Raw genomic sequence first — 14,970 nt, 5'->3', positions numbered from 1 at the left:
CCTATATCAACATTCCTATCTTAAGAGATACAGCTGAGATCATGTTTAAATTGATGTCTTGAGGGCACGTATTCCACGGAGCACTGGGTGTGGTGCATAAACAATGAATTTTGGAACACACATATGAAAATATTAAATTAAATTAAATTTAAAAATTTGATCTCTTGAGAAAAAGACCATGTGTTTTATTTCTTGTGTGTACTTTTCTTTTTCCACTCTAGAGGAAGTACTTGTACTTGGTGACAATATTATGCTTTTAATATTTACTTTTTATCCAAATTGTTTGCAGTGAATGTATGCCAAGTTTAATAACTTCATTTGCTTATTTTGGAGTGTGCTTTTGGAAGGCAAATATGAGAATTACAGATAAAATAATAGTGTGACCTGTATCAATGTCAGTGGTTGAGGAATGTAAAATCAAAGTCTGTTCATTCTGTAGTAGCAAGCATACAGCCATGAAATCATTTCTTGTAATTATCTATCTTCTTATACTTGTTCTTATAGGCCTTTTGTTCCTTTTAGACAGCGGGTAGTATTTTGTTGTGGAATATATGAACTTCTCTAGATCGAGCAGTGAATTAAATGAATAACTTAGATTTGTATATCTTACATGCCTTGGTGTATGTACTTTATTTTAAAACAAGACTTTTGCCTTTGGGGTTATGTTAGAAAGGAAAAGGCAAACAGTTTTTGTTGCACAAAAATGAAAAAAACTTCCATGTGTCAAAAAACTTATAATATGACCAACTAGTAATATACTTAGTATTAAATTTCTGTAAGGCATGATAATAGAAAAAGGGCAAAAGGCATAAAGCAATTTAACAGAAATGGCCAGTAGACTTGTGCAAATAGATTTTGCTCAGTAGTCAGAGAAGTGTTAAGAAAACCAGTAAGTGTGGTTTTATTTTGTTTTTAAGAAATTACATTTTAAAGGTTTATAATTCCTGAGATTGGTAAGAAAGTGGGGAAATTGATATTCTCAGGTATTGTTAGAGATTGTGTAAACAAATACACCAGTTTTTTTTTTCCTTTAAGATTTTATTTACTTGAGAGAGAGAGGGAATGCAAGTGGTGGGGGGCGGGGGTTGGGGCAGAGGAAGAGGGAGAAGCACCCTCCCAACTGAGCAGGGAGCCTCATGTGGGACTCGATCCCAGGATCCAGCTGAGCCGAAGGCAGACACAACCCACTGCACCACCCAGGCACTTCCCAGTACCCCAGTTATAGAAGACAATGTGGCAAAAAGTATCAAAGACTGCATAAATGTTCATGCTCTTTGGCCTACCAATTCCTACTTTCCTTAATTTATTCCAAGGAAATAATTGTGGATATTTGTAAGTAATTACGTGCACACACACACACACATAAGAAAGTTCATCAGAGCATCATTAGAATAGAGAAAAACTTGTAATATCTTGAAAGCATATCAGTAAGGATTGGTTAGATGTCCGTATAATGGGATACTCTATGGCTATTAAAAATCAAGTTGTATGAGAGTATCTTATGTGGGAAAATATGTAGGAGACATTGCTAAGTAAAAATAATACAAGAAACTAATTATAGGAAGGGCTTTTTATTTATAAATACACTGTCTGGGTACCTCCTATGTATTCATTTCCATATATATATGTACATATATACATACATGTAAATATACATAAACATACATAGAAAGTAAATATACTAGCACATTGATACTGGTGGGGTGGGATCACCAGTGATACTGCTCCCCCAGCCATCCCTAACTCTAGCCACTTAGAAGCATTTCTATCTTTTTCCAGTTTTCTTCATTCAGAATATATTAGATTTGTGCTAGAAAAGAAAACAAATTATTTTTTAATAAAGATTCTCAGTATGTGATTATATAACAAATGATTTATATGAATTTCAGGTAACACCAGTTGTTGCTCTTTCCAATGAGTCCTGGTCCATGTCATTTGCAAAATACCTTGAACTTAGGTTTTATGGGCACCAGTACACTCGCAGAGCCAATGCTGAGCCGTGTGGTCACTCCATCCACCATGATTATCACCAGTATTTCTCCTATAATCAGATGGTGGCATCTTTCAGGTAAGGAGCCATGGTGATCTTACACACAGTCACGTACTCCCTAGGAGGCTTTGTGACATTCTTCTGTACCTGGATTGAATTACTTTGTGGTGTGTGTTGTTCCCCACCCCTACCATTGCAGATGTGGAGGGTCGTACTCTGTGCTAAGAGCTTTCAGTGTTGTCATTTTACTTCATCCTTAATTTGAGAAATAGGTATGATTATTAGCTCACTTTCGAGCTAATTGGTCACTGAGAGAGCTATCAAGTGATGAAGTCATGATGGGAACTAGTAGCTCTGCTGTTACAGGTGTTCATCTTAACCACTGTTTTCTGTAAGCGTTTGTTAGAATTTTTGTTATGAAATTAACTAGCTTAAAGTTAACTGGATATTCCAGATAGAGCTAAAATCACAAGTTTGCAGAATGGGTACCCTGTGATATTACATGATTTGAGAAAGCCTTCAGGCTCTGCCTTCAAAATATATCCAGAATCTGAATGCCTCTGACCACCTCCACCACTGCCACTCTGGGCTGGGCCTCTGTTGCCTTTCCCTAGAGTACTGCAGTGGGCTCATCCAGTTATCCTTTGGCTTGCCTCCTGCGGTCTGATCTCAACACAGTAGTCCGGGTGATTCTGTTAAGTGAAAATCGGCTCAAGCCACTCCTCTGCTCCAGACCTTTCCATGGGTGTCTGTTTCAGTGAGCCCGTTTATGGGCCTGTGAGCTCCTACGTGCTCTGGCTACTCCGTACCTCTCTGTTCTCACCTCCTGCTTCTGCCCCCTCACTTACACCTGTCCCCTCACTGTGGCCTCCTTTCTATCAGGTAGGATCTTGCTTGGGAGGCTTGTACTCGATTTTCCCTCCCTGATCACCCCTCCATTCCCCAGCTATCTGCCTGCTTTTCTGTCCATCGCGTAGGTCTTTGTTTCTTATTGCTCCTGCCCTGACTCCTCACGCCTAGCACTCCCTGCTTACTTCCCTTGCTCACTTTAGTTTTCTCTAGAGCACTTGCTGTCTGATATAATAGATTTTTGAACTCTTTGTTTTGTTTATTGCCCGAGTCTCCTTCTTCCTGACTCACCAGGGCAGTAATTCTGGCCCTTGTTTAGTGCAATATCCTCAGCACCTAAAACAACTCTGACACAAAACAGGACTTTGGAAATACTGATCCTTAGAGCTTATTTCCTTTTGGAAGCAAGAGCTTTAAACATGAATCTACCACCTGGATGGGTGAGATTTATTAGATGACAGAAACTCATGGGTAGAAAGTCTCCCAAGGGACTCATGAGGATGAAAGACTCAACGAGGAATTGAGCTCCAAATCTCAGGAGCTGGGAAGGTGACCTGCTTCTAGGCGAGCTGTGGGAAGGGGTTCCTTCCCTTCATAAAGGTTCATATCCCAGTTGTGCTTTAGGCGATACATGAGGAGGTCGCAGTACAGTGAAGAAACAAACAGGACAAACCCTTCCAGCATTGGGGAGGGTATTTATAATGGTTGAACGTTGTCTTCAGTATTTGTATAGTTGTTTTAAAATGCTGTAGTATAGAAACTTTGTCTTGTACCTCATAGAATTTAGGTTTATCTCTACTCAAGATGTTAAAATTTTTTTACTTTTCTACTGTTGTTTGTATTTTTTTTTCTCTCAGTTATTCTCCCATTCGGCTTCTCGAAGTATGCGTTCCACTCCCCAAAATATTCATTAAACGTCAGGCCCCATTAAAAGTGTCCCTTCTTCAGGACCTGAAGGACTTCTTTCAAAAGTGAGTTTTACTTTCTTTGATCATCTGTTTTTGTGTATATAGACATCTGTCTCTAGTGTACACATATTTTAAAATATCAGGTTTATTCATTTAGCTTTCTTTGAAAACATAAATAACTATTTTTCTAAATATATGTTATATATGTTCAATGTAAAAAAAAATGTAGACTGCATAAAAGTATAAAAAAGACTTCAAACCCTCTTAGACGTAACAGCTTTGAAACTTTGATGTACATCCTCTTAGGTCTTTTTTGTGTAGCAAAATTGTGTATGATTCATAATTCAATAAAATAAAAAGTTTTCTGTGTTGTTTTTCTATATGAGATTAGAAAACTTAATTCCAACTTTTCTAAGGTGTTTAACGTTTATGCTTTTATTAGAGTTTCACAGGTGTATCTTGCTGTTGATGAAAGACTTGCATCTTTGAAAACGGATACATTTAGCAAAACGAGAGAAGAAAAAATGGAAGATATCTTTGCACAAAAAGAGGTCATTCATTTCTTTGACAGAAGCTCAAAAGTTAAAAAACTTATCAGAAGTTTCTTTAGGTGTGGGTCTCAGGCAGCTGGAATTGTTTCTCTCCTTGTAGATGGAAGAAGGCGAGTTCAAGAACTGGATTGAGAAGATGCAGGCGAGGCTCATGTCTTCCTCAGTGGACACCCCTCAGCAGCTGCAGTCGGTCTTTGAGTCCCTCATCGCCAAGAAGCAAAGTCTCTGTGAAGTGCTGCAAGCTTGGAATAACAGGTGTGCTCTACCGTCTGGTGCTTTCATGAATGTTTTTGCAAAATTTGCTCTGCCATGATGTTTTTAATTGAAGGGCCTTTATTGTGATGCTACATTTAATTCACAAGTTGTAGAAGTTTCTATTTTTCTGTCAACACCTCCCCTTCATCATTTAAAACATATATGCTAATCTTCAGGTGGTTTATAAGATGAAAAAAAAGGTGAGAGTAGCATCAGTGCTGTTTCAGAGACTCAAGAGTTATTGTGTTTATTGAATATAATCTACCTTAATCAATATGCTGTGGAGTGATTATTGGTTTTTAGGCCAGGACTTTCAAATATATTATTATGTGTACCTTAGACATTTATGTAAATTTTTATTGGGGGAAATATTTCCCTCTGATGCTTATTTAAAAGTTCAATTGAAGTATTATAGCATTTATTTATGGAACATCTGCATTATGCTAGGCAGTGAGGAAGGCCTAGATGGACATTCAGTCTTTTATTTGGTCTTATGAATCCTACAGTGTATATACTGTTTCCATTTTACAGAAGCTCTAAAGACTAAGGCGTTTCCCCAAGCTGTACAGTTATTAATTGTCAGAGCTGGGTTTTGAGCTGAGGTCTCTTCATCTGTAAAGCTCCTGTTTTTTTGTTTTTTTGTTACATTATGCTGTCTCTTACAATAACTTGTTATTCTTTTAAAACTACTGTCATATCACTCACAGCTCTTGATTAGTTGGTTAGAAATAAGAAAGTTATAATTTTAATAACTATTGCAACTGCAATAGGAGAATCTAATTATTGTGGTTTCAAAATTGTAAAGAGAAAATTTGTATACCTTATTCAGGATATTAGAAACAAACTATGTTCTTCCCCCACAACCCTTTAATTATAGATTACAGGACCTTTTCCAGCAGGAAAAGGGTAGAAAGCGACCTTCAGTTCCTCCAAGTCCTGGAAGACTGAGACAGGGGGAAGAAAGCAAGGTAAAGAAATGCAGTCTCATTTTTGGCCTTTCGTTGATATAAGTATTACAGTTAATTTCACTTAAGACACTTTCAAGTGGTAATTTAATATGTGGTTTTAATAATATTAGATAGAGTCTTTCATTTTACAGTTGTAAGGCTTCAAAGAGACATGGCCTGGATTAATTTTTTATCTTGCTTGAAATGCAATTGTTTGTTCATTTCAAACATCTATCAAAAGCCACTGTCTGTGGGCATCACTGGACACAGCATCATGGTGGCAGTAGGTGCCGTAAAGGAAAAGTTAGGGATGCTCTGAGTATATAATAGAGTTCTAATTTATTTTACTTTGTAGTTTTGTGTGTTTTTTGTCTCTGTGCTTAAGCGGGAAGTTTCTTTTAAGGGACCTAGTATTGGGTTTGTTCCACACATTGATTTAGTTGGCTTCTCCTAACTGTATTAGTTTTGTCTTATTGTATCACGAATTACCACAGACTTTGTGACCCAACACAGAAGTTTATCTTTTTCAGGGGGCCAGCGTCTGGTGCAGTGTGGCTGGGATCTCTGCTCAGTCTCCCATAGCTTTGATGTATAGCTCAAGTCATGATTTCAGCCAGGGCTGTTATCTTACCTGAGGCTCAGGGTCATCTTCCAAGCTCATCCAGGGTGTTGGCAGAATTTAATTCCTAGGGGTTAGAGGTCGAAGGTCCCACTTTTGTTGCTGGCAGGTGACCAGAGCTCATTCAGCCTAGAGGTTGCCTGCATGCCGCATGAGCCCCCTTTCATCTTCAAGGCTTACAACAATGCATGCTTCTAATTTCCCAATTCCTGTTCTCTGACCTCTAGACACAGGTTTGAAGGACTTATGTCATTAGGTCATTACCTGGATAATCTCTCCCCATTTTAAGGTTAACCAGTTTGGGACCTTAAATACATCTGCAGAATTCCTTCACAGCAGCAGTATTTAAATTAGTGTTTTAATTGACTAACTGGGAAGGGGGATTGTGTATACCAGAAGGCAGGATTTTGGGGGGCCATCTTAGAATTCTGCCTATTACATGAACCATGTTTTCTAATAAATTATTAATGTCATTATAATATAAGGGCTTATATTCTTTTTTTCTTTTACTATTCTTTTTTTATTTTTTATTTTATTTTATTTTTTAAAAATTTATTTATTTTTTTCAGCGTAACAGTGTTCATTGTTTTTGCACCACACCCAGTGCTCCATGTAATCCGTGCCCTCTCTAATACCCACCAGCTGGTTAGCCCAACCTTCCACCCCACCCCCCGCCCCTTCAGACCCCTCAGATTGTTTTTCAGAGTCCATAGTCTCTCATGGTTCACCTCCCCTTCCAATTTCGCTCAACCCCCTTCTCCTCTCCATCTCCCCTTGTCCTCCATGCTATTTGATATGCTCCACAAATAAGTGAAACCATATGATAATTGACTCTCTCTGCTTGACTGATTTCACTCAGCATAATCTCTTCCGGTCCCGTCCATGTTGCTACAAAAGTTGGGTATTCATCCTTTCTGATGGAGGCTTAATACTCCATAGTGTATATGGACCACATTTATTTTTTTATTTTAGGGAGAGAGAGAGAGAGAGCGAGTGCGTGAACATGCAGGGGCCAGGGGTGGAGGGAGAGGGAGAGACAGTCTCGTGTAGACTCTGCGCTGAGCACGGACCCCGTTGTGGGGCTTGATCTCATGATCCTGAGAACACAACCCAAGCTGAAACCAACCATGGATGCTTAACCAACCATGTGACCCAGGCACCCCATAAAGGCTTACTATACTCATATGATGAGGGACTTTGAGAGATTATTTTTTTTATACAAATGTATAGTATCGGTAGAGAAGTATTTCCATAAAATGATAAATTCAAGTGCCTTAGATCTTGATGCTTCTTTTTTGTCTCAGAAACAACTGGGTAGGAATCACTTTTCCTTAAAATTTAGGTGAGAGTAAGAGTAAGAGTTACCGAAGACGATTTGTACACTAGTATTTGCCAAGTGATTAGGGTTATCAATGGCGAACACCATTAGTGTTAGCTGTAGTGGCTTTTTCATTTGCTCACTGAAGAAACTGCAAAGCTGGCAGTGTAAGACCTTTAATTATAATAGGTAGACACAGAATTGAAAATACAAAATCATTCAGTAGATGATCATCTTTTTGAAGGTTTGAAAGTTGATGTGAAAATCTGTAGCAATGTCTGTACTTTAATTCAGTAACTAGTTTTTGAGTACTTTCAGGCACTATTCTAGGTTTAAGGCATATATTTCTGAATAAAGGCCATAGTTAACTATCCTTGAGGAACATTTGTCTAATGAGGCGGACACTGACAATAAACCAGTGAACAATAAACTCAGAAAGCAAATGGGAAAAAGCTATGAAGAAAAAAATAAAATAAGGGAAATGGAGAGTCTTGCTAAGGGAGTGGTATATAGTTATACCTATTACATATATATAGGTATAACTATACCTATTATATAGGTATAATCACCCTATACCCTAGGGTGATTAGGGCCAGGGAGGTCTCTCTGGTATGGTGAGCCAATCTAGGAATGTTCTAAGTAGCCATCTAAGAAATGACTTTGTAATCAAATTGTATACAGGGTTTATAGTAATTTGAAATATATCTTACCGGATATGGGATAATAATGGATATTATCCCATTAACCAGTGGATAATAAAAGATTACTAAGTTTAATGGGTAATCATAAGTAGTTTCTAGATGCTTTAATGCTAGGAAGTGAGCTACTCTTTAGAACACATTCTCCAAGTGTAGTTCAAGGACCCCTGGGGGTTTTTAAAGTCCCTTTTGAGGGCCCTACATGATTTCCCTTTTTCAGTTGCATATTTATGTGGGGCTAGATTTTCTTTATACTCTTCAATCATAATAATATAGCTCAATAGATTAGTATTTGCAAAATACTTAAAGTATTTCCAAAAGCTTAAAAGTATTTACAAAAGTGTAAAACAATGCCACTTTGACCCGTTTTTTTGGTAAATAGCTGTTTTTTAATTTAAAAATGTTATTTATGTTGACTTGTAAGAGCTTATTATTTTTAAACGAATTAATGCAAAAAATGAATTAATGCATATTCTAAAACTTCCAGTTTTAATTTCTAATAAGGTAAAAATCAAAAGTTATAACCCATAAAAAAGCTGAGTGTCTTAATAATTCTTAAGAAAGTTTTAAAAATGTGATTTTAATGTTTCCTTAAGAGTAAAGTATTTACTTCTCTACAGATAAGTGCAATGGATGCAGCTCCAAGAAATATTTCTCCAGGGCTTCAAAATGGAGAAAAAGGTTGGTGCTTGTGTCTGGTGATCACTTGCTATTGGATTTAAAGAAATTTCTTAGTCTGTAGGTCATTTCAGTGGCTAATTTTGAGAATTTTTTTTGGCGTAGTTGTTCTAGACTTTGTTTTCCTTCCTGTAGAGTATTGTAGCACTGTCAGTTTAAGATTATCATAAAGTATATTGCAAGAAAATAAATTAGGATATAGAAATACACGATACATAGAGATGGCTGCTGTTAGGGGAAGAGCAAAGAATAAAAGGAAATTGGATTTTTGTTTTGCCTCTTCCAAAGTCAGCAGGTTTGACTGCAAAAACATTAGAAAGTTTAATTTATGTTTTTTATGTTACTAAAATCTTTCCTAGATCTAAGTTGTCTTTCACAGTATTTCATTGAATAACTTGGTGCCATCTTAGAAAATTTGTAGGGAAATTTCCTTAGACTGCCTTTGTAGAATATGAATTTAACTCATAATTCTTAGCATTTCTATTATAATTAATGAACTTTCCCCCTGAGAGTGAGTATGTGGTTTTTTTCCCAATGGTGTCCTGGTAAAACTGAATGGACTAGTGTTTAGGTAACTATTATGGCCAGTGGAAAAGGATATTGGATTGGAATCAGACTTGGTTTGCCAGTCACAGTGCTATCACTAAGACATGACTGTGATCAACTCATATAACCTGTCTGGATATTTGTATCTGTTTCTAAAATACGTGCTGAAAGGGCCTAGATAATTTTTAGGAAGCTAAAATTCTTTGGTTTAGGAAGTAGAAATATGAGTTGACATTTAAAAAACATTCCTATTAGGTAGACATGGGGTCAGCATTTTTAAATGATTCACTTAAGTTTGTTTTTCTTTAGAGGATCGCTTCCTAACAACCCTGTCCAGTCAGAGCTCTACCGGTTCTACACATCTCCAGTTGCCTACTCCACCAGAGGTCATGCCTGAACAGCTGGGGGCAGGGCCAGCTGACCTCGACACAGCCAGCAGCTCTGAAGGTGCAGTTGAAGTTACTTTTACTGACTCGATCTAGAAAAGGGGAGCACCACCAATGCTTTTGATACAATGCTTTCTTATTTCTCAGAGTTTGTAAATTATGCTTATTAAAAGTGCTTATCGGGGGGCACCTGGGTGGCTCAGTGGGTTAAGCCGCTGCCTTCAGCTCAGGTCATGATCTCAGGGTCCTGGGATCGAGTCCCGCATCGGGCTCTCTGCTCCACAGGGAGCCTGCTTCCCTCTCTCTCTCTCTCTGCCTACTTGTGATCTCTGTCAAATAAATAAATAAAATCTTTAAAAAAAAAAAAAAAGTGCTTATCGGGGCACATGGGAGGCGCATTTGGTTAAGTGGCTGACTCTTGGTTTCGGCTCAGATCATGATTTCAGGGTCCTGGGATGGAGCCCCACATTGGGCTCCATGCTCAGCTGGGGAGTTTGCTTGTGGATTCTGTCTCTCCCCTCCCTCTGCACACAGGCACATGTGCTTCTCTTTTTTTCTATCGTTATCTCTAAAATTAAAAAAAAAAAAAGTGCTATTTTAGGTAGAGCTTTTACTATATCACTTCTTCAGCTGCACTAGTTGACATATAAATATCTCAGTAACAGAATGTTACCCTGATTCCTGTTTTCTGGGGGTATTACTTTCTTGAGTCCCATAAAGCACACTTTCTTGTTATTTCCTTGTAAGAAAACAAGAGAAATTACAGCCATTTCTCCAACAACAGTTGTTTCTTTCACTAATAGCAAATTTTTGCCTCGCTTCTCTCTTTCCTTGCTTTCTGTTTAAGCAGTAACTACTTAAGTACTGTAAACCTTAAAAATAACTTTTAAATTGAAATCAAACTATGATGTAATGACCACAGCACATTTAACTGAGGTGAGGTGATGACAAGGAATGCTGTGGCTAAGGGCGCGCATGCTCAGGCAGTACTTACATCATGGCTGCCGCCCGGCTCCTGCAATGGGAAGCCGTCGATTAGAGGGTCAGACGTAGAACGAACAGAGTGCTGCTTGGAATCAGTGCTGTGTGTGCTTCTTCACTATTGCTGCTGCTTTCATCCCCAAAGAGTCCTTATTCCTAGATGAGGAATTTTGTACCTTAATTGGTAATTATGGTGTGCATATGTCTGTGTTCCATGAATGACAAGAAATAATGTTGATACTTTATACTTCCTTTTCTTTTTACTCTTTCTGAATATTAACATGTAAGTAGCATATTTTTTATCCTAGATGTGTTTGATGGACATTTGCTGGGATCCACAGACAGCCAAGTGAAGGAAAAATCAACCATGAAAGCCATCTTTGCAAATTTGCTTCCAGGAAATAGCTATAACCCTATTCCATTTCCTTTGTAAGTATTTTAAATGTCAGTGGCTGTTGTTGAGTGGTTTTCTTTTCATTAATTTAAAAAACCTCTTTGTATAGATTTATTCTTTCCATATTTAGATAAATTTATTTAATTGTATATATACTTTTCAATCATAAATTACACTTCATCAGGTAAAAGAGATGTCTTTTGGTATAATGTAATTTGTAGAATTATTATGTAGTAATTAATCTTCATTACATAGTAGATGAGTGGATGAAAAAAGCATTATAATGTTGCTTAGTGCTTAAGATTACTGATTCTGAAAATTGTTTATATATATATATATTTATACATATGTAACTATATATTAAAGATATACTGCTACATCTATTGATCCCGTAATCATAGAAACATACTACTGGTTGTATGTGAAGATGACATTATTGACCTGATAACTTAATGGGACATGGTACTTTTCTGTCAGTGGTGATGTATTACAGTGACCCATACAAGTTTTCATGAGATCTTGTTTGTAAGGGGTTTTCTGAGTTGAAAAGAAAATAGGCTGGCTGTGAGAGTTTGTTTTTTTCCCCACTGGTTGATCTGTGTAGCCATCAAATGCTCCTCAAGTGTATCCAGAAGGTGGACATTTGTTAATAAGGACCTTTGTTCTTCACTGACTTCTGCATTTATTTATTCAGTCAATATTTAAATTTACTGAGTGCCAGCTCTGGTGCCCGAGGATGTAGAACAAGATTATTAGTAAGGAAAATCACTGCTCTTGGGAACTCCCTGTCTCAGGGAGGGGACGTGTAGTGATTCATACTACAGTCTGTGAGGGTCCCTGTCTTCTCTGCTTCCCACTCCAGTATCATAATTTCTTGAGTGGCTTATTGTCCCACCTGTTGTATGGCCTTTGCCCACACCCTCATTTTCTTCTTTAGTCATTAACTCCTTGAATTTTTCCGCAGGAAAACTTCAGACCCTCCTCCTAGCCCCCTGCCCTAGCCAGATTAGGTCTCTTTGTCACAAACTCTGTTTGTAACTCATGTTTCCCTCATGAAACATACCACAGAAGGTGATTGTTTTTATTCGTAGGGTTACTTGTTTCTTTGCACCTACTGTACTATAAACTCTACCATGCCTATTTTTTCCCACCTCTGAATTGTTAACATCTTGTCCAAGTTAGGTGCTCAGTATTAGTTTTCCTTAATACTGTGTCTCCGGTACAGTGGGTGCTCAGTACATAGCTATTACACAGATGAATGAATGCTTCTCTAGGGGTTGGAGGGTGGAAGTCCGGGCATCAAGATTGGGGTTAAAATGGTCACCCCTTTGAGTTTCCATAGGATAATAGGAAAACATTTGTGTTACATTATTTCTTGTTGGACTAATGGTACATTTTCCACAATTTCTAGAAAACTCATCTTTCAGGCTTATAGTAGAACAAAATCTTTCACACTTCTGCTGTTCATTATAAATACTTTTGGAGATGAACATGGCTCAAAGTCTTGGCAGCATAGAAAGTGTTGTTTGGAATAACTAATCCAGAACCCTCTGACTTGAAGACTAAATCTGATGATTTTTCAGTGGTCTTTAAAAACTTTTTGTTGATACAGTTTCCTTGGCTGTTTGGTTTGGTTCAGTTTCTGCATACCTTTTGGTTTACTTAATTACAGTCTTATAATTGCGTCATATTTAGTTAACTTAAAATTGTCTTGAAATTTCCTTGTAATGTATTAGTGGTTTGTATATGTCATTTCCTGCCAATTTTGTTCTTACTGGTTTATTTAAAAAATTTCAACAGTGATCCAGATAAACACTACTTAATGTATGAACATGAACGGGTGCCCATTGCGGTTTGTGAGAAGGAACCCAGCTCCATCATTGCTTTTGCTCTCAGGTATTTTTCATGGGACTTTTTCACCTATGATTAGATCTTTATATTTTATGATATTTGTTAATGGCCTTATTTTTAGATATTTTATAGATTAGGGTGGAATGATTAAATATAAGCAAGAATATGTATTCTTTGGACATGGTAGCTTGTTGTCTTTGGGTCTGAAAGTGTATTCTTGGCCCAAATAACAATAGGATGATTCTTAAGCAAGCTTCTAACTAAATCGACTAGGCAAGTTACTTACTTATCCTTATATCCTCTAAACATTCTATTATACTGTATATCCATTGTATCCCTTCCTTATTACGCTTACTTACTGATATAATAAAACATATTATCTGAGTATCTTTTGTACTCCTAATTTCCTTCCTGCTTCTCACATATAGCAGGTATGGTCTCCTTACTAGAGTAATGCCATTCCTATGTCTTAACCCACTCACATGCCAACAGTTAATCATGTGTCTTTAAAAAAAGCCTCTAAAAATATTTATATCTTATGTCTAAAAAGACAGTGCTTTTTAATCACAACAATATCTTGGTAGCGGTAGAACTTAGTTTAAGTATAATCTAAGATGTTTAATTAAATTCCTTTTCTGCTGGAAGGCATTGAAATGTAAATTTCTCTTTTTATATATTGGTTACAAGGAGGCTGCTTATTCTGCAAATATTTGAATATCTACAATATGTGGTATAGTAGGCATTAGATTTATAGGAATAAACAAGATAGATTTATATGCCTTAGCATTTACGAAGTTTAGAGTCTGTTCGGATTATGAGGAATTTCTTTTCTTTAGGAGATTCCATGTGACTTTTTTTTTGTTTTTGCCTTTCGGCCTTTAGGAAGTTAATATTTATTTCTTTATTGCTTAGTCTTACTACATGAATAGATAGGAAAGGTAGGAAAGCCAACCAAATACAAAATTTCTTTTGTACTGTGAAGAACTGAGTATTCCAGTAGAAATCACTTTCTTCTAATGTCTTGAAAAATAATATATGCTTCTCTTGTTCGCTGACATCTGATTTATCTAAATCAGGGCTCTCAGACTTCTAGTCCAAGAGTTGGATTTTTTTCCTAAAGTTCAGTACCTTTTAATAGAATAGCACTCTCAAGTTCCTTTTCTTGCTGTTCTAATATACTAACATCTGAAGTTTTATACTTTAAATTACCTGTTCTATCCCTGAAGATGTTTGATCTAAATGTTAATACGTAGGCTTTCACAATCATTGTTTAGGATATTGATGCTGGTTGATGTGTTGGTTTGTATTTTGCATTATTATTTGTGAAGATGATCTTCTTGAGGCTTCTACTTGATAACTTTTGTTAGTTGACTCAAATATGTTTAATCATGGACACATAAAATGATTGTATTTCTGTAATGTGGAACTTATCTAAAGTATCTGATATATTTTGAAGAGAAACTTAATGTTTAAGTTAACATTTTCAACCTATTTCTACCCTAAGTTGTAAAGAATACCGAAATGCCTTAGAGGAATTATCCAAAGCGACTCAGCGGAGCAGTGCCGAAGAAGGGCTTCCAACAAACAGGTGATCCGTAATTGAGTAGAATTCACTTCATTTGGCTATATTGTTTTTTAAACACTTGTGCTTTGATACTTCAATTTTATTTTATAGCATATTATCAGTGTGAAGGTTGCTATGATACTGATGGTGGCACTCAAACTTTAGCAAACAATTGACAGAACAAAATTCCAGTATAGCAAAAGGCCTTAAACAGGGCCTTTGGATACAGTTTTCTGATACATGACATAGAAGTGTAGTATATATTGCAGACTTAAAACTTTCAGCATTTTAAATTCTTCTTGTTTTCATTTGAAAAGTAGTTACTTGTGAAATTAGTAACCTACTGCTTTACTTTGTTTGTAATTTAATGTATTTGTGAATTTTCCACAATACTTAAAGATCCCAAATAGTTTAAAAACAAAACCAAACCCCCCA

The 14,970-nt window shown here is 36.7% G+C and overlaps 1 protein-coding gene across 11 annotated transcripts in view; it reads left to right on the top strand.

The window, feature by feature from the left end:
- PIKFYVE (phosphoinositide kinase, FYVE-type zinc finger containing) overlaps positions 1-14,970 on the top strand; it is a 78,828-nt gene that overhangs the window by 51,488 nt on the left and 12,370 nt on the right. For all 11 annotated transcript variants that reach the window (XM_082689991.1, XM_082689988.1, XM_082689996.1 and 8 more), the window contains 10 exons: positions 1,890-2,068; positions 3,697-3,810; positions 4,190-4,298; positions 4,399-4,553; positions 5,431-5,521; positions 8,756-8,816; positions 9,669-9,806; positions 11,035-11,155; positions 12,921-13,016; positions 14,476-14,559. In XM_082689991.1, coding sequence (XP_082546117.1) covers positions 1,890-2,068; positions 3,697-3,810; positions 4,190-4,298; positions 4,399-4,553; positions 5,431-5,521; positions 8,756-8,816; positions 9,669-9,806; positions 11,035-11,155; positions 12,921-13,016; positions 14,476-14,559 — 1,148 coding nt within the window. The remainder of the gene's footprint in view (positions 1-1,889; positions 2,069-3,696; positions 3,811-4,189; positions 4,299-4,398; positions 4,554-5,430; positions 5,522-8,755; positions 8,817-9,668; positions 9,807-11,034; positions 11,156-12,920; positions 13,017-14,475; positions 14,560-14,970) is intronic.

This window comes from Mustela nivalis (assembly GCF_964662115.1).
Source record: "Mustela nivalis genome assembly, chromosome: 11".
NCBI lineage: Eukaryota > Metazoa > Chordata > Mammalia > Carnivora > Mustelidae > Mustela > Mustela nivalis.
Note: the sequence above shows the minus strand (reverse complement) of the source record. Positions and strands in the feature narration are given on the sequence as shown.